We start from the raw sequence: 20,718 nt of genomic DNA on the forward strand, positions 1-20,718 counted from the left end.
AAAAAAAAAGTTACACATTGTAGATTCCAGAACTAAAACCACAGACCATATTTTCTGTTGCAAAACATGGGCAGTGGTTAAAAAAAAAAAAAAAGGCACAAAAACTTAAAAATCTTTGGATAACACATCAGCATGAGAAAGCAAAAGGAACAGAAAACACTAAAGGATAGAGAGACCGAGGTTTGAGTGTTGGCTCTGTTGACTAACATCTTTATAACCCTCTTCAACTTAACCTCTCAGAGTCTGTTTCTTCACCTGTAAAATGCAGATACCACCACCATTTACAAGGCTATAAGGACTTTAAAAACATAATTAATTATCCAGAGAAGATGGGAATAAGTGGTGAAGATAAAGCCAGATGTTCTTAAATATATCTTGGTGCTTAAAAAAATTGTGTGGCTAATCAGCAAGCTTAAAATGAAAACAGCTTAAAAATAACTCTGAATCTTGTTTTGCATCTATACTCAAAGACTTGGTCATTATATGTAGGTGAAAAATCAAGTAGTTGTAGCTTGTAAAATGCATCTAGTTTTTCAACACTGTCAGACCTCATTTTATGTTTCTATCATTAAATGAAAAGGTGGTGAGAGAACACTCACCTTGATGGAAAGTCTTCATTATCTGTGCTTGTCCGAGGACTTATGAGTAGATGACAATTAAGGGAAAACAACTTTTGGGAATGGCAGAAAGAAGAACATCTCCCCTTTTAGTACAGCACCTCAGCTTGCAGGCCTATATGGGCTCTGACCAGCCTGGTAGCCTCAAACTCTACCAGCTCTGCTTGTCTGCCTCATCATTTTGCCCTTCTATTCCCATTGTCCCTGGCCCTAGGCACTCTCTGCTCCCTTTCTTCCTCTCTGTGATAATATAACCCAAAGGACTATAAATCCCTTAGTGGCATAAAACATCTCAGTCACCACAGAAGCATTTTTAAATATCAAGAACATCAAGTATCCCACTTCCAGATTTCACACATTTTGAGAGAGTTAACTAGAAAGACCATTTCAAAACTAATAAGCCCTTAAGCATTTAAACCACATACTAAAAGAGTACATTGTAAACATGACCAGTATTCAAAGCTTTCCATTACACTGACTGAAAACATGAAAATGAAAAGGATATTGTTTCTTCTCTTCCTTTCCTCCTGAACTGTCCCGTTTCTCTTTCTTTTCTATCTTTTCTTTATCATGCCTGGACTCCTATAAGAAATGGTAGAATTAGTTGGGGAAGGGAAAACCAATATAAAAGCCAGCTCAACCCCTTTTCATCACCCACAAGCTATAATTTGTCTTCAAAAACTTACTTAATATGACACCAAAAGCATAAGCCACAAAAGGAAAAAAGTAGATACATTGAACTTCACCAAAGTAAAAATATTCATGCTCAAAGACACTATCAAGAAAGTGAAAAGACAACCTTATGAACTGGAGAAAAAACTTGCAAATCACATATCTCATAAGGATCTAGTATCCAAATATAAAAGAACTCTTACAGCTGAGCAACAAAAACACAAACCCTCTAATAAAAATGGTCAAGTATCTGAACAGATTTCTTGAAACATAAACAAATGGCCAATAAGCACATGAAAATAGTTCAACATCATTAGTTATTAAGAAAATGCAAATCAAAACCACAATGAGACACCACTTCACACTTACTGGAATGGCTATAATAAAAAAACAAAAACAGAAAATAACCAGTGTTGACAAGGATGCAGAGAAATCTGCACCCTCATACTTTGTTGGTAGAAATGTAAACTGCACAGCCACTGTCTAAAAGAGTTTGGTGGTTCCTCAAAAGTTAAACATAGAATTACCATATAACCCAGAAATTCCATTCTTGGGCATATACCCAAAATAATTAAAAATAGGTGTTTGAACAAATACTTATAGCCCCACACAAATGTTCACAGCAACACTACTGACAATAGCCAAAACGTGGAAACAACTCAAAAGTCCATCAACTGACCAATGGATAAATAAATGATGGTATATTCATATAATGAAATATTACTTGGCTATAAAAAGAAATGAAGTAAATGACACGTGCTACAACATGGAAGAACTTCAAAAAAAAATTATGCTAAGTGAAAGACATCAGACACAAAAGGCCACAATATTGTACTATTTCATTTATATAAAATATTCAGAATGAGTGAATCCATAAAGAAAATAGATTTATGGTTCCCAGGGGCTGAGGAGAAGGGGAAAATGGGAGTGACTGTTTAAATGGGTATAGAGTTTTCTCTTGGAGGCGGTAAAAATGTTTTGGAACTAGGTAGAGATGATTATACAATACTGTAAATATACTAAATGTCACTTAAATGTATACCTTTAAAATGATTAATTTTATGTTATTTGAATTTTACCTCAATTAAAAAACACCTAAAAGAACAGCCTACCTTTTAAAGCATAGAATTAAAATGTTCCTTATATAATTTTCTAAAGCTGTTTTTATGAACTATGAATAAAGGGCATATATTTTCAATGTATATAACAATGTTTTATAAACAATTTATACTTTAGTAATGGTTTGCTTATTACTTTATGGCAGATGCATGAGATTCATTTTAAATGTCAACCATTAATATGTAAGAGAATGTATCTTATACTCAATTTTTAAATCAAATACAAGTTTCAAACAAATGAGTTTATTAGGAGAAAACGTTACAAAAATGTTTCAAATCACAATCAAGACTTTTTGACGCTATGATGGTCAGAGAGAATACACGTGACCGTATTTTAATCTCAGGAATAAAGAGAAACTAAAAGCAAAGAGTTGGTGGAGAAAAAAGAAAATGCAAAGAACAGCTGAAACTCAATCAACAGAAGTAGGTGGGAATGGAATGGAGAGGGGAAAGGAATCTCAGAGGTATACTAACTCTACCCTCCTAGTAATCTGGGACTGAACTGACTCAAATTCCCCAAACACAATAACCTGCCCTCCCTCAATACCTCTTCTTCCCACCCCTAAATAATGAACAAAAGACTGTATGACTAGGAAAAAAATTCAATATTGCTAATTTTCAGAGTTGATTTTTTTAAGATAAAGCATATTATTCCTTTATTTTCCTAATTTACCTTTTTGCCACGGAGGAGATTTTATCCATCTTCTCAGATTTAAATGAATCACTGCCTTTTTCTTTGCCTGAAGATTTTGACTTATTTTTTTCCTTGTCTTTCTCATTTGGATAAGGAGATTCACAAGGACTTTCACTTTTATGTTTTGAAACCCCCCTAAAATTACAAAAGAAAATCATGAAAGCCTTTTCCAATTCACTTCGATGATACCTTCAAAGATATGAATAAGTCTACCTACTTGTTCCATTCTCCTCTTACGTCGCTTGGTTAAGTCCGGTGCACTCACGGTCGTTTTTGAGTGATCCTAGAACCAAGAATTTGAACTACATTGACCAAGGGCTTTGTTTTAAAGTATTACTTTTATATGAGAAGGGCACAGCTAACTAGCAATGGAGAATATTTGCAGTAGTTTCACACACTTGATAAAATGGCATGAAAGACAAGCAGAGCTGATAGAGATTATTAGGCTGAAGATCCTTATTAACGTAGAAGATGCAAACACTTCGGGGTAAAAATATCAATAAAATCATGAAAAAACAGACAACTATGGAACAAACTAGTATTTTTTAAAAGGCAACATACACACTGTTGTACATGACAATGAGCTTTCCAAACTAGTTTTAAAAAAATTACAAACCCTTTTCGCTCTTTCCTGTCCTTTTCATCTTTTTTCTCTCTTTCTCTGGATCTTTCCTTGACTTGTCCAAATCTTTCTTGTCCTTTCTCTCTCCTTACTCTTGGACAATGGTGGAGGAGTATGATTAATGTAGAGCTGTTCAATCAAGGCAATATTACTAAAGATTATTAGTTTTCCAGTATTGGCATCATTTGTTTGTTTATTAAATGAAACACAATTGGGAATTATACCCAAAGTCAAAACTGGTCAGCTATCTGGATTACAAGAGGTAAAATAAAAGGGCATGGCACAAATTATACAAAGCCTTCAATTCTTGGCCTTATAAAAATTACCATTTAAACTCCATCAGTTCATTTGTGCCTCAACTGAGACTCATTAGTAAATTCACAAGCTAGAGTATTCCTTATAGCTCTATTGTAAAGACCTATACCCCATTACAAGAGTCCATATATGAACAATAGTGACTGGACTTTCTCTATTGTCAAAAAAAAAAAAAGAAAACCACCTCTACACAATCATGAAAATTTTAAATAGTCTTACCATCCACTGACAGGAAGTCAATAATGGCAATGGCAAAAGTATAATATAAAACCTAGCCATGATTTTGCTAATAATTCTTTTCTGCCTCAGTGTGAACCATGCAAAGATTTATCCCAACTTATTTTTACAAATGTAAAGGCTGCGTGTTCTGTACTTCTGAAAGCACTCCAATTTCTATCAAAATAATCACAATTAACTGTGAAATTTGTCTTCCTGGTTCTAAACACCTCAGAAAGCCATCTAGTCAGCTGAGGATGATTAAACAATTCAAAAGACTAAAAATAATGAACCAATATTCTCCTCTGCCTATTCTTTCTCTGCCGAAAGGACTATACGCATAAACAGCCAATCATCAAGGGTATTCTAACTAAATAATTAAGAGATACCCTTCTTAGGTGAGTTGTAAATATGGAAATTGCTGTAACATAAAATATTAGGAAGTATCAGGAAAAATCAGATATCTAACCTTATGGCATTTATATCTGTGCTACATCCTATGTTTAATTTAAATTAAAGACTTAAAAGTATTAGGCAGCGGGAAGACTGAATATAACTCATACACAACTACACAATGCGAGATATACCTTAGGAACAACAGAATAGTGAGTCAAAAGTCAATATTTTTACATGAAGCAATCCTTTGGTATTCAAGGAATACATGAAAAAGAAGACCATCAGTTTGATAATTAAACACTTATTTTTTTTAACACCACCAAACATTTTCAATTCAGTTGGCTCAAAAATACTGCCATAGCAATGCAGAAGTAGATTCTTTAAAATTTCAATGTTTAAAAGTTGATAAACTGAAATAGACAAATGCTTATTAATAAAGAGCAAGAGAATGATAGTCATAAAAGCATTATCTAAAAGATACTCCTTGCGGTAGAATGCCTTAAATGAACACCAAGATTTTTCTAATCATGAGGTTTATTCTATCTTAACTTATTTATGAAAATGATTAACAAAGGAAATATGACTGCAATACTCAAAGAAGACTTCTCTAAGTATTACTTTTTCCCATAAGCAAAAAAAAAAAGTTCTAATCACAATCCATACATACACCACACACTACACAACCCTTGTTAATAATGAAGTTTGGAACTGTGCTTGCTTACTTTCTGTACTGCAAGGAACTGAGAAATTTTTCTAGAACTTCTGGCATTAATGTTCAAATACTTCATCCTGACATAAAAAGTCACATAGCTCAACTGATACATAATCAGAAATTCTTAGTTTGGAATGTACCCAATTCAATTCCTTCTTTAGAATAGTTCTGATCACAATACTCTTTTTGCATAAAAACAGAGTTTCTCATTGCCTAATGAATTAAATGCATACTCCTTAGTTTAGACATTCCAAACTCTCCACCATCTTTTCACAATTATATCCTGCTATAGTAACCCAATGCACTCTATGCTGTGGCTATCACCGCTCCCTAACATCTGTCCTTTCCAGCAGTTCTCATTACTAGAACGGTTGTTCAGTTTTATCTTAACTTCTTAAAACTCTACTTAGCCTTCAAAGATGGCTCAAAGTCATCAGTATCAACCATTTCTCAACTCTGCAACTCACTTTCCATTATTTCATATTTACCTTTTTTACGACAAGTGTTCCCTATTAACTTCATGTCATACATTTTTGTCCATAACAATTTCCAGTATGGTAGGAGAGCTAAGGCGCCTTTCTACTTTTACATACTTCCTAGTACCCTGTACACACAGTTAGTACTCATTAAGTTTGACAAATAAAATTAAGGATTCATTAAATGGATTTGTATGTAGCATGGCTGGGTTTTGCTCTTGATTGGCTTTTATTCTTGACATTGGGATCATTAAAGGTCCAAAAAAGAATTTGACTAATTTTCAAAATCTGTTTCAGAAAACACTGCTCCATTGACTTTATTAAAGCTTCACTATATACATAAAGATGGCCTCACTTTTAGGCTTGGGTTTGGCTGTAAATCCTCATTTTAAGATGGTGAACAAATTAAAAGCTAAATTCTCTGTCTTGAGGTGGTTACTGATGCCCTCCTAAATTACAGAGGGCTGCTTAGTGGAACTTGTTTTTTTTTTTTTTTTTTAAACACTTTCTTCATCAAAAGTAGCTGCTAGAATTGCTACATCAAAACACATTGATCAAAACTAGAAATACACTATTTGAAATTAGGGGTAAAGGGTACTGACAGAAGAGATTTGGATATAAGCTAGATTTTCTTCTTTTAGCTAATCTCATTTGAAAAGCTAAAATCCAAGTATTGCTTTACCACAATTAGAAAGTAAAAATAGCAAATAAATAATAAAGAGAATCCCACAGACAAAGCATAACTAAAAAGTCAAACTAAAGCGGGGAGAGAATTTTATAGGTACAAGTGACAAGATAATATGAAAATAGATGCATATCTTCTAAACCCTCTAGAAAGTAAAAGCTACCTCAGAAACAGGCTAAAGATAATCAAGTTTGGAGATCACTCAAAGTCCAATGAATTTGTTTTTCTAAGACATTCATATACTATTAAACTTTCTAGACACATAAAAATGCAACATCAGCTACTATGCAAACCAGTACTTTGCATGCTTTACCAAAGTGCAAAAGCTTAAGAAATCACTTCAAATATTAATTGAATACCTAAACTTACTGCCAGGCACCATGCTAAGCACTAACGATCTGAAAAGTAGTAGAAGTCACATAATTTTTAGAAGCATATGTATATGCCATTTTCAAATTTTTCTGGTTGCATGTGGAATAAATCTATTAAATTTAAAGGCCCGCAAAACACCATGTTTAAAAGGGGGGATGTGGGAGATTGAGCTGAATCACTGTAATTTTTAAAAACCAAGGCAAACACACTAAAGGAGCTAGAAAAACCGTTCAACTATTGTTGAAAGGGTTGGTGCTAGGAATCAAGGAACTTTAATTTTAGTTCATGTTTTGATACTAACAAATTGTATGTAACTGGGAAAGCTAAAGAACTTTTAGTCTCTCATTGTCAAAAAGACACTATCCACCTGCCCTGTCTACCTCACAACACTGTTAAGAGCATGAAATGAGACGGTATATATTTTCAAATGGCCTTTTCACAAATGTGAGGAACCATCATCGGTTAGAAAATTCAGTTAATTTTAAAAGCAGGTTACAAACTGCTTCAAAGTATGTTTCAGTAAACAAATATTCAGAAGGTAACACTGTTAGCCCATTAATTTAAAATAGCCCATACAAGCCACTGATGGTTAAGACTGACATAAACAATTTGAAACTGGTTATAATAAAAACCTACTATATTGCAGTATGTATTTAAGTTAGCCAACAAAAACTTTACATTAAATGAAAGTTCTATAGATATCAAAATTGAAACGGAATATAAATTAAGTTTTCCAAAACTAACCTAAATAGGAACATCATTTTAAATAATAATTCCATGTAATAAAAAATAGCAGTATATAATTCCAACCTGATATCAACATTTTTGTAACTCCTACTAGGTATGGAGAACTCTGTTAGTATTGTGACGTTATGGCTAATATCAAAAAAACAAAAATACGTTGGACGTTTAGAATTTTCAAAAATAATGTCATTAAGTTGATGTTGTGTCTAATGTGTTATTTTGACTTGTTCTTCAATTGAATATTACAGAATAATCCCAATATCTACTTCAAATAAAACATTCATTCAAATCAGAAAAAAAAAAAAAAAACTAAATGGACGTCCTCCCGGTATAGCTGAGACTTTTGATTATACAGTATATTCTAAAAAACAATGCTACAACTTTAGGACACAGTACACTGGCTATATAAACTTAAAAATTAGTGCTTATTTCCCCAGTATCCACAGACATTTCATTATAAATCTATACATCTAAAAGCAGTTAGTAATGTCAACTGGCTCTGTTTCAAAATTTCATTTGGTCCACCAGTAAAGAAATCAAGCTTAGCTGATTTCTATTTTAATCATGGTAAGCAATATTTATGCTGAAAAATAGGCTTTATTCTGCTAAGCAGATTCATTTGCTTGTAGCTTGTAAGAGGAAGCAAAGTAGAAAACCAAAGAAGGATACACGTTTTATAACAAAGACAAAACAACATGAACAATGGACAATTCAAGTATACTGAAATAAACTCTGTAATAAGATACACAAACTGCACACTATTTTTAGTAGAAGAATACTCAAGAAAGTAGAATAATAGGTAAGAATTAATACTGACATGTAAACGCAACCACCGAGTATTCCCCTCCAGGGGAATGATTCTTTCACATTAACTGTATCTCCTGATATTGTGCTACAACTACCAAAAAGGTACCTCAGCAGAGGATATATAAAGAATTTTTATAGATTGAGATGAGTTCCATTTTTAAAACAGATATGTGAACGCATCAAATTTATTTTTTTGTATTTTGGGTTGTCCAAACAGTCAACAGCCTGGCAGATTTATTTTGAAAAATTAAATAAACCCAAAACAATCCAATAACCTCTTCCCTGAATGTTAAACTTATTTCCAGATTTCGAAGCATAAAAGGAGGATGTATAACACAGCAAGCAAGGAGAAATGATAGAAATGTTGCTACATTACACACTTTTTATAACAATCTCATTAAAAGGGACCATTGTCATCTGTTGTTTCAGTTTTAACATTTAATTTTGAAGGTTATTCAATGTAAGCAGAGTACTTTATCCCACTGATTTCAGCTTACTGAATGTGCTAGATGTGAGGACATCTACTAAATAAAATAAGTAAATTACATTTGGTTTACTTAGGCATGATGAGTTAAAAGACTCAAACCTTTGCTGAAGATTCCTTGAGTTCGATGAGACTGTCCTGTAGAAAATGAATGGAGATGACAGGTGAGCTGGCATAGTTCTCAGAACCCAGAGGAACTTTGGGAAGTATGGCTGTAACCTGGAAAAAACCAGCTACTTCTTGTGAGGATAAATTTCATGATATCATCAATATGAATATCAACAATAAAAAAAAATGTAATGGAATTGTAATGTTAAAAACTAAATTAAATGTACTCAATGTTAAGAAATAAAAATCTTTCTCTGCTCAGAATTAAAAATAAATGTCAATGCCACATTTTTCGTATCTCTCTACTTAAGCTATATGTAACTTAAGAGGTTTAAGAAAGCAAAACTTTTTTTCTCCACAAAAAATTTAAAATACTGGAGGTTACTGTGGAAGAACAACATTGCCTTATATTTTTCATAGTTTTTCTTTAATTGGGAGGATTCACATTTTACTTTACTTGTAACTCTAATATAATATACATATTTTAAAATCCTAGCTGGAAAATTCAGTGGCATTGTATTAACAAGAAAACAAAATATATAAGACTAATCACTTCTTTTTTTTTTTTTGCAAAGTGCCTATCATGGTGAATCTCAAACCTCCCACACACAAAGAAATCATTTAAAAAAAAGAAAGAAAAAGAAATCAACTACGATATTCCACCACAGTGCTCTTGATGAAGAATTAATAACTTACAGTTTTTTAAAAGTTCAACGTACTGCAAATTCAAAGATTCCATGAAATTAGATGACTTTAGAATTAAAATTAAATATGGAGCAAGGAATGGCTACCCTGAGTCTTCAAGAAGGCTACACCCACGATTTTGTGCTGCAGTTGAATGCCTGGGGTTTCTCTTTGCTGGGTGGTAGGATTGGATGCCACATCTGCTTTTATCGTAACGCAAGGTTCAACTTGTTGGGAACCCATTGGGTATAAACAAACCTCCAAGGGAAGATAAACAGAAGCTGCATGCTCACTGAATATACACAACTACAGGAGAACTGATCACCAAGGAGACTTTAAAATGGAACTCCTTTCAAGACTCCTTCTTAGAAGGCACACATCGGTATGATGCTCATCAAGAAGCTTGAATTCAGAGGTAACTTGTTTATCCTGTATCATCCAGGAAGTCTTCAGTGCTATATATTCTTCAATATGCTGAAAAATAGGCTTCATTCTGCTGAAAAGATTCGTTTGCTTGTAGCTACCATTGCACTCCAAAAAAGACTGCTTAAAGCAGTTGAGGCACTTCTGGGTAAAATTTCTCTTGCACTTTGAAACACTACAAAATTAGTGCTAAGTCCTTGAAGTTTTAACATTTTTATAATAAAAATACTCAATAGGAAAAAAAATCAGTCCACCAATATAGAAAAATTCATTTTCTAATGCAATATAAAACCTCCAGTGGCTCCAGTGAATGCTTGGCATAAGACTTGAAGGAAGTCAGGACACTGGTATTCCAAACAGGTGAGCCTAACATGGACGCTGCCTTCCTCAGGCTATACTAACCTTTACTGTGGAGGAATGTGATGGAGAAGGGTGGGTATCAATTTTGCGGCGTTTTTGTTCTGTTAAGACAAAAAGAAATAGTCAGAATAAGGTATATTTCTAGTTTTCCAAACACTTAAAAAAAAAAAAAAATGTGCATGGCAATCAAGTTCCCCTAGCAAAATCCCTATATAACCTGCCAAAACAAGGAGACAATAACCAACTATACATTAAAATAACAAAAGGTAAGAACATACAAAGAAAGGTAAACTTGCCCCTTTCAGGCTCTGGAATATCTGATCGGGGAACAGGTGATTTCAAGGACCCAGAAATTGGTGTTTTTTCTCCTCCTTTAACATTTTCCTTTGATTTCATTTCCTTTGCTATATCTCTTTCTCTGGATGGCTCCTTCTCTCTTTCCCTTTCTTGAGTTGATTTTGATTCTGCGTTGGGGACAGTGGTCTTAAATTTCTCATCTTTAGCTTTTTCTTCCTTCTTGAATTTTTCTTTCTCTTTGTCTGATTTTGGTGTTCTTTCCTTGGTCTCTCTTGCTTTTTCATCTTTATTTGGCGCTCTTCCTTTGGTTTTTCTTTACCATCTTTACCAAGTACCCTGGCCTCTGGAGTAGTAGCTGGAGTCTTTTCTTTTTTCTCTTTTTCTTTCTCTTTCCCTTTTTCTTTGTCATTTTCTTTAACAGCTTTGTTGCTTAAGAATAAAAACATGGGATTTTAACACAAATAATCATAAAATATATCCCTTGTCTGATATATGATAAAATATATCATAAAGGGTTTCTAACTTCAAAATATTAGAACTAAGGGCGAGTCCTTCAAAACTAAAGGACAACTTTAAGACAAGTAAAAAGGAAGAAGTAAGGTCGGGTGCAGTGGCTCATGCCTGTAATCCCAGCACTTTGGGAGGCTGAGGAGGGTGGATCACTTGAGGTCAGAAGTTCGAGATCAGCCTGGCCAACATGGTGAAACTCCATCTCTACTAAAAATACAAAAAACTTAGCTGGGCATGGTGGTGGGCACCTGTAATCCCAGCTACTTTGGAGGCTGAGGCAAGAGAATCACTTGAACCTGGGTGGCAGAGGTTGCAGTGAGCCAAGATCACACCACTGCACTCCAGCCTGGGTGACAAAGCAAGACTCCATCTCAAAAAAAAAGGAAGTATTTCTTTATCCAGTAAATATAAACAAATTCATGAATTGCAGATTTAAAAGAATTATTAGCCGGGTGTGATGGCCCACACCTATAATCCAGCACTTTGGGAGGTCAAGGCAGGCAGATCACATAAGGTCAGGAGTTTGAGACCAGTCTGATCAACATGGCAAAACCCCGTCACTACTAAAAATGCACAAAAAATTAGCCAGGTGTGGTGGCACACGCTTGTAATCCCAGCTACTAGGGAAGCTGAGGCACAAGAATCGCTTCAACCCAGGAGGCAGAGGTTGCAGTGAGCCGAGATCACACCACTGCACTCCAGCCTGGGTGATGGAAAGAGACTCTGTCTCAAAAAAATAAAAAAATAATTATTAAAATAATCTCAGGTTCTTTTTTGGCATACATTTATAACCTATGAGAATAAATGGTAAAAACCAAAAATATATCCCACAAACCAACCAAGAAAACTACTATCAGGAAATGGATTACTTAGCTGGATGGATCACTACTTAAATTAGTGTAGGCTTTTCTTATGTCTGTCCTTACTCAGATTGTTCACAGCAATCACTCTATCCTAAACTATTTTTTTTAACTTCATACCTACATTCCCCTGAGTATCTCAGCAGGAGAAACAAAGTTGTTATACAAGCATAATTCTACAAAACATAATTAGGATGTAAAGCATATCAGCAAAACAGGGTACATAAAAAATTTCAAAGTCCAACATAAATGACTTTTCACATTACTCAACCACCACTCCCCTTCTACTCATGAAGATTCATATAAGAAATTAGAATTATGAGGGCCAGGTGCAATGGCTCATGCCTCTAATCCCAGCAGTGTGGAAAGCCAAGGCTGGCGGATCGCTTGAGGCCAGAAGTTCGAGACCAGCCTGGGCAACACTGCAAGACCCCATCTCAAAAAAATACATAAAAATCATTTTTAAAACGAATTTAGAATTACGACACATGGCACAGTGTTCCTACCTGTTAGAGCCACTATTTCCATTGCTTGAATTCCCTTTAGGTGTGGTACTAGAAGCTTTATTAACAGCTTTCACACCACACTGAGATCTCTCCCTTGATTTATCTGAAATAAAAGTAAAGTTTTATTTAACAAGCCCCTAAATGTAAATAAGCTACAATTTCACAGCAAAATTATTAGAGAATAATCAGAAAGAAACAGCAGGCTGATTACTTCTTAACGTTTATATACTCCTATCTAGGGAATAAAAAGTTATACTAAGCCAGCATTGTACTCATTCTGCGATATAAAACATTTTACTTTGTTGAAATAAAATATATTACTTATAAGTTTCTACAAATAAGCATACCAGTCTCCTCAGTACTGCTTTCATCCGATTTAGATGCACTTCCTATTGATGATGAAGAAGGCCCACCACCAGGCCCATTTTGCACACTGGCAACTGCATTCCTTGGAGGGGGGTCTTTGTGATGAAACTCATTTTCAGGTATCATGTATGACTTTCTACTTTTCAACTGCCCAGAGTAGCTGAAAGTCGCACAAAGTATTTAAATATACAAACACAAATCAAAAAACATAAACATGAGGTTTTTAAGAATTAGCAAGTTATTCATTCTACTATCTAGTTCTAGAGAATTTAAAAAATACCAATTTTTAATAAGTTCTTGAAGGTTTGTATAGAATGCCCAACTTTCTTAAAAATTACGATTTCACTATAAACTAATCCTTAAACTAAGATGGCTTTTTTCTTTTACTCTTGAAGATCTGTTAACTATGATGATAAAATTATATTTCCTTCCATCAAGAAATATTATATATGACTTTTGAAACTATCATCCAGTATAGACCGGAAGTTGATAATCAGAAGTGGTAACTCTCACCAGCCTGTGGGAACATGATCGCATAATCTCCCATAATCTCCTGAAGGCAGAAGATAAACTTCAACACTGTAAAACATTTTAAAGTCTTCAGAATCCTTCTGTCATCTAGTCTTGTAAATCACATTAAAATATAATTTTGTTACCCCATAGCCAATGCATATAGATCTGGCCTCTTCTCTTTTTCTTCTTGGCAGATTTTGTGTACTCTTCTTTCCAAAGCTTGACCCAGATTCAAAACTTTTGGGTACCAAGGAAGTATTTTTGTTAGCACAATCAAGATATTCCTGATGTGAGTATATTCGCCTGTTTCAAGGCAATGTACCGATGCCTACAACAAACATTTTCAGATCCATTATTATAAAAGTACAAGTATAAGAGAAAATTTGCCTTTGAAAAACCCATTTTTTTTTTACCTTGGTTAGTTTTAATGCCATTTATGTACAACATGTCGAAAATTTTCATAGTCTAATTGATCAGCCTTATTTCCACCATCAAAACCAGTTGCCCGTAATATGGTAAGGAATCCTGGATAGTTTCCACATTCCTAAGGAAACAATGTTTGTCACTTTTAAGGAGAAATTATGATCCACAAAATCGCAGAAACTGAAACTTAAGTAGACTAGATCAATGTTTCCATTTAAAACCATCATGCGTATTTTGATAAGTAGTCACAAAAAGTTCAGCTTATACAAAGATATTAATTTGGAACGTCAGTTTGAGATAGAATAAAAATCTATATAGAACTTTTTAATAATGAATTAATTGTGCTTATAAACACGGTTTTACAACTGAATCTTAACTCAGCTTCTCTTTTAAAACTCAACAATCTAGACATTAATGGATGTGGTCATTACATACATGGGTAAAATATAAGGGTTTTTATTAATCATACCTTTTCATATGTGGCTCTATCACTATGCCACCTGGTCACAGTCTCTAACATGCAGCACAGAAACCTTCCATATCGACTGGCTTCATTTTCAGTACAGCTTGCAACTGTGTAAATTATGTCAGAGAAAACCTACAGGAAAAAAATGTTTAAAACATATAAACAAATCAAGTCAAAATCACTTAAAAATATTAGAAGATTCTCTTATAGCAAGTCATAATAACAGGTAAGCTTAGTCGAAATGTATATTCCCTTTATATAATGACACTGCAGAGACCTTTGGAGATTTTGGCTTTTGTGGGGAAATAGTGAATTCATAAAACAACCACCCAAAACAAGAACTTTTATAAAGAAAGCTGATTTACAGTGACAGGGGGGAAAAAAAAACTATCATTATTATTACATAATAGTTTTTTTATTACATAATAGTTTCTTAACCACTTAGCCATACATATTACTGGGTTTATGGGGAGAGTAAACAGAGGAAATGCTGACAGAAATTAAAAATAGGCAGCTGACATGCTGGAACAAACATTATGTTTTGTGGGGGTTTTTTTTGTTTGTTTGTTTTTGAGACGGAGTCTCACTCTGTCACCCAGGCTGGAGTGCCGTGGTGCGATCTCGGCTCACTGCAAGCTCTGCCTCCCGGGTTCACGCCATTCTCCTGCCTCAGCCTCCCGAGTAGCTGGGACAACAGGCACCCGCCACCACGCCTGGCTATTTTTTTTGTATTTTTTTAGTATAGACGGGTTTTCACCGTGTTAGCCAGAATGGTCTCGATCTCCCAACCTCGTGATCCACCCACCTCGGACTCCCAAAGTACTGGGATTACAGGCATGAGCCACCGTCCCCGCCACATTATGTTTTTAAACCACAAAATGCAGTAATAAGAAAAAGCTAAATGCAAAATGTGAATATGACCATACTAAAAAGCTCCCTGCTTTTATATGTGTGTGAAGGTGTAAACTTTTGTCTTTTTTTTTTTTTTTTTTTGAGAAGTGAAGGTTAAGAATGGAGAAGAGAATTCTACCTATTATGATACAACATGTAAACTCAAATAGTTAATAGTTTAACCTTGAGTGACTATTACATATCAGGTGCTTTTTATGTGTAGTGATTCATTTAATCCTCACAACAATCTTATGAAGCAGGTACTTATGCTTTACAGATAAGAAAACAGGCACAGAGAGGTTAAATAACTTGCCAAAGATCATACAGCTAGAAAGTAGTAGATCTAGGATTCAAGTTCAGACACTTGGTTCCTGATTTCATGCTTTTTAACCAAACACACAATAATACCTCTATAAATTACAATGTTAGCTATCTTTGTGTGAGAATTTTTTAAAGGTTGCAGTAAAAACTTACTCGATCATAGCAAAGAAGTGTGGAAAAATTTGGAGTTTTCTGTTGATGTACCAATTCAACAAAACGAGCACAGTAAACAGCATCAATTGCTGAAAAAATACATCGAGGAAATATACACAGCTGTAGAAATTTTGTGATGGTCTCATTTTTGGTAGATTCTAAAAATAAAGGAAGAATATATTAAGTGGTAAACTTCTTCCTCAAGTGCCTCAAAGCCACTAAACATGACAACATATTACCTTTAGTGTAGAGAATACTATAAAACCACAAACTATTTATAGTTTCTAACCAAATGTCATGCCTGGTCATGATTATCATTTTTATTATGTGGACTTTTTTTCTATCTATGATTTCTCCAGAAATATGTTTTATACAGAAAAGTTGAATGACAAGCTGCCAATATGTAGTTAAAAGTTAATTAACTTCACCAGCAAACTATATCCGTTCCTCTAGTGAACGTGAAGTTGATTCTGCATTAACAAATAACCAAAGAATGGGATAGAAAACACTGAGTTGAAATACAAACATAATACACTGTAACACCTCTAAAGTTATAATGTTTTGTTTTCTGTAATTCACCAGTATTGGGAATGTAACAATTCCAACAACTTACTTGCTAAAAGCCAATTGTCCTTTTCCAGTTTCAATCTCTGCAGAACTCTCTGTACATGTTCCATCTGTTTCTTTTCTTCTTCAAGAAGCTTGTCCTGAAGGGCAGTACAGCGCTCCTTCTCTTTTTTCTTTTTATTTGGGGGCTACAAAGAATAAATCAGATACTTTTCTAAATATATGCACATTACCTTTCTTCTTTTAATTGAAAAGTTTAAAGAGATAAAGGCTGACAGTTTATAACTACTTTAACATGAATATAGGTCCACCTGAATGTGCTTTTATCTTCATTCAACACACTCATAACATTGTCATGGCATCTTCACACACCATCAAAACAGGCTACATTTGCAACACTGATACTATCAGTCTCAGGCATGGTGTCATCTTTGACTCTTCCTTCTCCTTTATACCAAACTGGTTTACAAGCCTTGTACACTGCCGCTACCTCCATCAGTCTATGCTCTCACAATAGACTGCCTAAAAATCCACCTAGCTGGTCTTTAGCCTAATGCTAGTCCCTTCCCCTATTAAAAGCATCTTTCATACTGCTGTCATGAGTAATCTGTTTTAAGTACCATTTTTTACATTACTCCCCTGCTCAGGAATCTAAAATAGCTCTCAATTTTACCAAGTCTATTTTTCTCCCTGACTTCCAATGCCCTACATAATCTGGCCCCATCATATTCATATGTATCACTAAGTACATTCACTATGTGAAAGTGAATCAGTAAAAGTGGTCTCCCTAAACCTCAATGTACTTCCTGTCTTTGCTGGAACCCTATGGTGACCTCCCTATCTGCTTCCATATTTCCAAACCTAATCTACCTTCAAGGCCTGCCCATTTCAAGACTCAGCTTTTCAACAGTCTTCTCCTAAAGAACTCACTTCTTGAGAACTACTGATCTTGCTATTAGAGTCACATGAATCACTTTAAGTTACCAGCATAGTCGTCAGTAGAAAAGGACACTCAAATAATTTTTGATTAATCATAATCTCCACCTAGTCACCAACCTCCTGGCCCTCCACTCAGAAGTAACTATTAAACCCCATTTAAGAAAATATTATATAGCAACAAGATCACTGTTTTAAGGAACCAGAGCTAAAACAATTTCAAAATATAGGTGAGACCATAAAGTTATTGCACTTGAACTACTAGAACAAAAACCTACCATTTCCTGATTGTCATCAATTGCTTTCATCTGGACTTTAAGTTTATTGACTTCTCGTTCATAGCTGGTGTGTGGAACTGCAAGGTCATACATTGTCAATGACCAGAATGTGGCATAGAATTGAGGGCTGATGTCATCCCAGACTTTGGAAACATGTAAGGAGACCACTGCTTCATGGACAGGCGCCATCACCATCTCACATGATGTAATGTACTTATGAACTTTATGTTGCTGTTTACTTCCCTTTTCTGATTTTTTAAGTTCATCATACTTTGACTGTAGATAAAAAGTAAAAATACATACATACATACATACACACACAACATAATTTATAGCTTTGACTTTCATGGTATAAAAATCTATATTCCCTTCTAAAGAATCAAAAGATGATCAATCTCAAAACTGTTATAGAAATTCTAGTTTCTTACCAACAACGTTTATTTTAAGATAAATCATCTCTGGAAGATATTCCAATCTTTAGTACTGTGTGCCAACTAGGAGATTCTCAGAGGGGTCTTATCTAATCTGACCTGTTGAATAAAGTGAACAGGGTATATGCATGTCCCCCTCTTCCATTCCTCCACCCTACTCCCTCTTGCTGCTGTATCAGGGATTGAACATGTAGGGTTTCCAGTCCTGCTTTTGAGATATTCAAGGGAACAAATAGAAGGTCTTAACATGAGAAAAGAGGAAGAATGGAACTAATAATAGTCAACTAGGACAGAATGTAGTATCACTACATGTAGACCCTACCAAATGTTAAAATTCGTCAATTAAAAAGCTGGATCAAGAGACTGAGGAAGGCAGATCCCTTGAGGTCAGGAGTTCAAGACCAGCCCAGCCAGCATGGCAAAACCCCGTCTCTACAAAAAATTAGCCAGGTGTGGTGGCACATGCCTGTAATCCCAGCTACTTGGGAGGCTGAGGTGAGAGGATCACTTGAATCCCAGAGGCAGAAGTTGCAATGAGCTGAGATCATGCCCCTGCACTCCAGACTGGGTGACAGAAGGAGACTGTCTCAAAAAAGAAAAAGAAAAAAAAAAAAAAAAAGCTGGATCAACATTAAGAAAAGTTACGAGAAATTGTTTTAAGACTGCTAAGTAGGGTGACCAATTGTCAGGGTTTTCTGGGGATTTAGGGGTTTCTGGGGATTTAAGACTTCAGTGCCAAAACCGGGAACATCCCAGGCAAACCGGGACCAACTGGTTACTCTATTGCTAAGCCAAATAAATTTTTCTGTGAAAAGCTTTGGTATATTGAAGTTTAAAGCATGTGAGAACTGATGCTGCAGCTTCTTTTGCTTAACTGGTTTATCCTAATTTGGGGGAAAAGTCAGAGGAATGCCATATTCTTAATTGTATGAGGAAAAAAAAGTGTTAGTACAATGGGAGGGGCTGTAGAGATATGTGTATGCCACATATATTATACGTATATATACACACACAAAAAAAAAATACATATTCTCTATATATATTCTCTATATATGAAGATAACACATATGAAAATAACATACATATATATGAACATATATATATATATATATATATGAAGATAACACAGAGTTGCTATTGTTTCACATCCTTCAGTCTCTTTAGGATGAATGAGCTCTCATGCAGAAAATTTTGTTTGGGTTAGGTATCACCCTTAATACGAACCTAAAGGATGTCCTAAAACTAGTTACTTCTTTATGTTAGAAAATAACTTAAATCATTCTATTTGTGCTAAACACATAACCCAAAATGACATGACCAAAGGCTCTGCTTCCAGTTCTACACTGTGATAGGCAAAAGAGTCTCAGCTCCTTACAGCTCAGTTACCTGCCTTCCTTCCTGACTGCTCAATTTTACAATTGTTCTAGAATTTTACAATTGTTCTAGAAGTGGGAAGATTTATGCTCCGTTACCCCCATTTTAGAGAGCATGCTGACAACCACTGAGACCACATAAGTGACAAAGTTACAAAGAACATTAGTTATGAAAAAGGAGTTCCAATTGCATCAGAAACTTGAGGGAACAGCAGTTGGGAAAACAGAGAATTTTTTTTAATTTAGAGGACAGGTCTTATTGAAGGTAACTAATATGAATCTAGATGAGCAGAATGAGTTCTAAGGTTCTAACAAAACGGGATAAAACAGGGCTGACAATATCTGCATAAAAGACAGCCTAGCTACCTGTTCTGAGCAAGATCTAGAATATGAACTAGGTAAAAGCCTATCTTTCAGAACTGTGTCTCAAGGTGGACCACAACCCCAACAGTTAAAACTAAAAATTAGTTTATCAGTATGAGAGGGTTACATGATAGCTCCAGTCTCCCCAGTCCTCTGGGTTTGAATCTGTGATTTCTATTGTTAGGAACCCCATAGTCACTACCTAGTTAGAAAAATAGGCTTGGTCAGAAAAGAAGGCTATACTTCATATTTACCTAGGATGAATATGTCCTTGTCTAAAGTCAGTTTAACTCCCACTTCAAGTTCACACCTTCAGTCAAATGTAGAGACATAACAGTTCTACATTTCAAATCACCTGGGGAACTAGACTTATGGAATAGAACTGATATCCACAATTATTGCTGTACTTCTCACTATTGTTCAAAAATCTCATCTCAAGAATCTGAGCAGGCCAGGCACAGTGGCTCATGCCTGTAATGCCAGCACTTTGGGAGGCCAAGGCAGGCGGATCACCTGAGGTCAGGAGTTTGAGACCAGCCTGGCCAACATGGCAAAACCCCATCTCTTCTAAAAATACAAAAATTAGCTGGGTGTGATGGTGGGCACCTGTAATCCCAGCTACTTGGGAGCTTGGGATAGGAGTTGAACCCGAGAGGTGGAAGTTGCAGTGAGCTGAGATTACACCACTGCACTCCAGCCTGGGAGACAGAGCGAGACTCCATCTCAAAAAAAAAAAAAAAAAAGAATCTGAGCAGCGTTTGGCTGAATTATCTCCAAGAGAGCCTGCTGATAGTCAATTTATAGAGGGGACATAGCAGTCACCTCTTCAACAGAGGTTTTCACTCAAGAAGCAAAAGCAAGGATCCCAGGGCAGCTTGGATGCCCATCCAGTGCAACCACAAGGTTGCTGGTAAACCCCTTTTCCAGAAAGTGGCATGTTGCCTATAGATAAAAGACTT

The 20,718-nt window shown here is 35.2% G+C and overlaps 1 protein-coding gene across 1 annotated transcript in view; it reads right to left on the minus strand.

Annotated features, from left to right (window-relative positions):
* Nucleotides 1–1,181: 1,181 nt before the first annotated feature.
* Nucleotides 1,182–20,718, minus strand: part of THOC2 (THO complex 2) — a 120,640-nt gene continuing 101,103 nt past the window's right edge. Inside the window, 19 exon segments of the mRNA XM_033185831.1 lie at nt 1,182–1,199; nt 3,081–3,236; nt 3,319–3,384; nt 3,718–3,775; nt 3,778–3,801; nt 3,804–3,852; nt 9,033–9,068; nt 10,548–10,606; nt 10,802–11,098; nt 11,101–11,231; nt 12,679–12,781; nt 13,026–13,204; nt 13,701–13,885; nt 13,971–13,984; nt 13,987–14,101; nt 14,450–14,578; nt 15,812–15,969; nt 16,425–16,566; nt 17,593–17,868. Of these exon segments, the coding sequence (XP_033041722.1) occupies nt 3,363–3,384; nt 3,718–3,775; nt 3,778–3,801; nt 3,804–3,852; nt 9,033–9,068; nt 10,548–10,606; nt 10,802–11,098; nt 11,101–11,231; nt 12,679–12,781; nt 13,026–13,204; nt 13,701–13,885; nt 13,971–13,984; nt 13,987–14,101; nt 14,450–14,578; nt 15,812–15,969; nt 16,425–16,566; nt 17,593–17,868 (1,977 nt within the window). The 3' untranslated portion in view covers nt 1,182–1,199; nt 3,081–3,236; nt 3,319–3,362.

This window comes from Trachypithecus francoisi, unplaced genomic scaffold, assembly GCF_009764315.1.
Source record: "Trachypithecus francoisi isolate TF-2019V2 unplaced genomic scaffold, Tfra_2.0 Contig00144, whole genome shotgun sequence".
NCBI lineage: Eukaryota > Metazoa > Chordata > Mammalia > Primates > Cercopithecidae > Trachypithecus > Trachypithecus francoisi.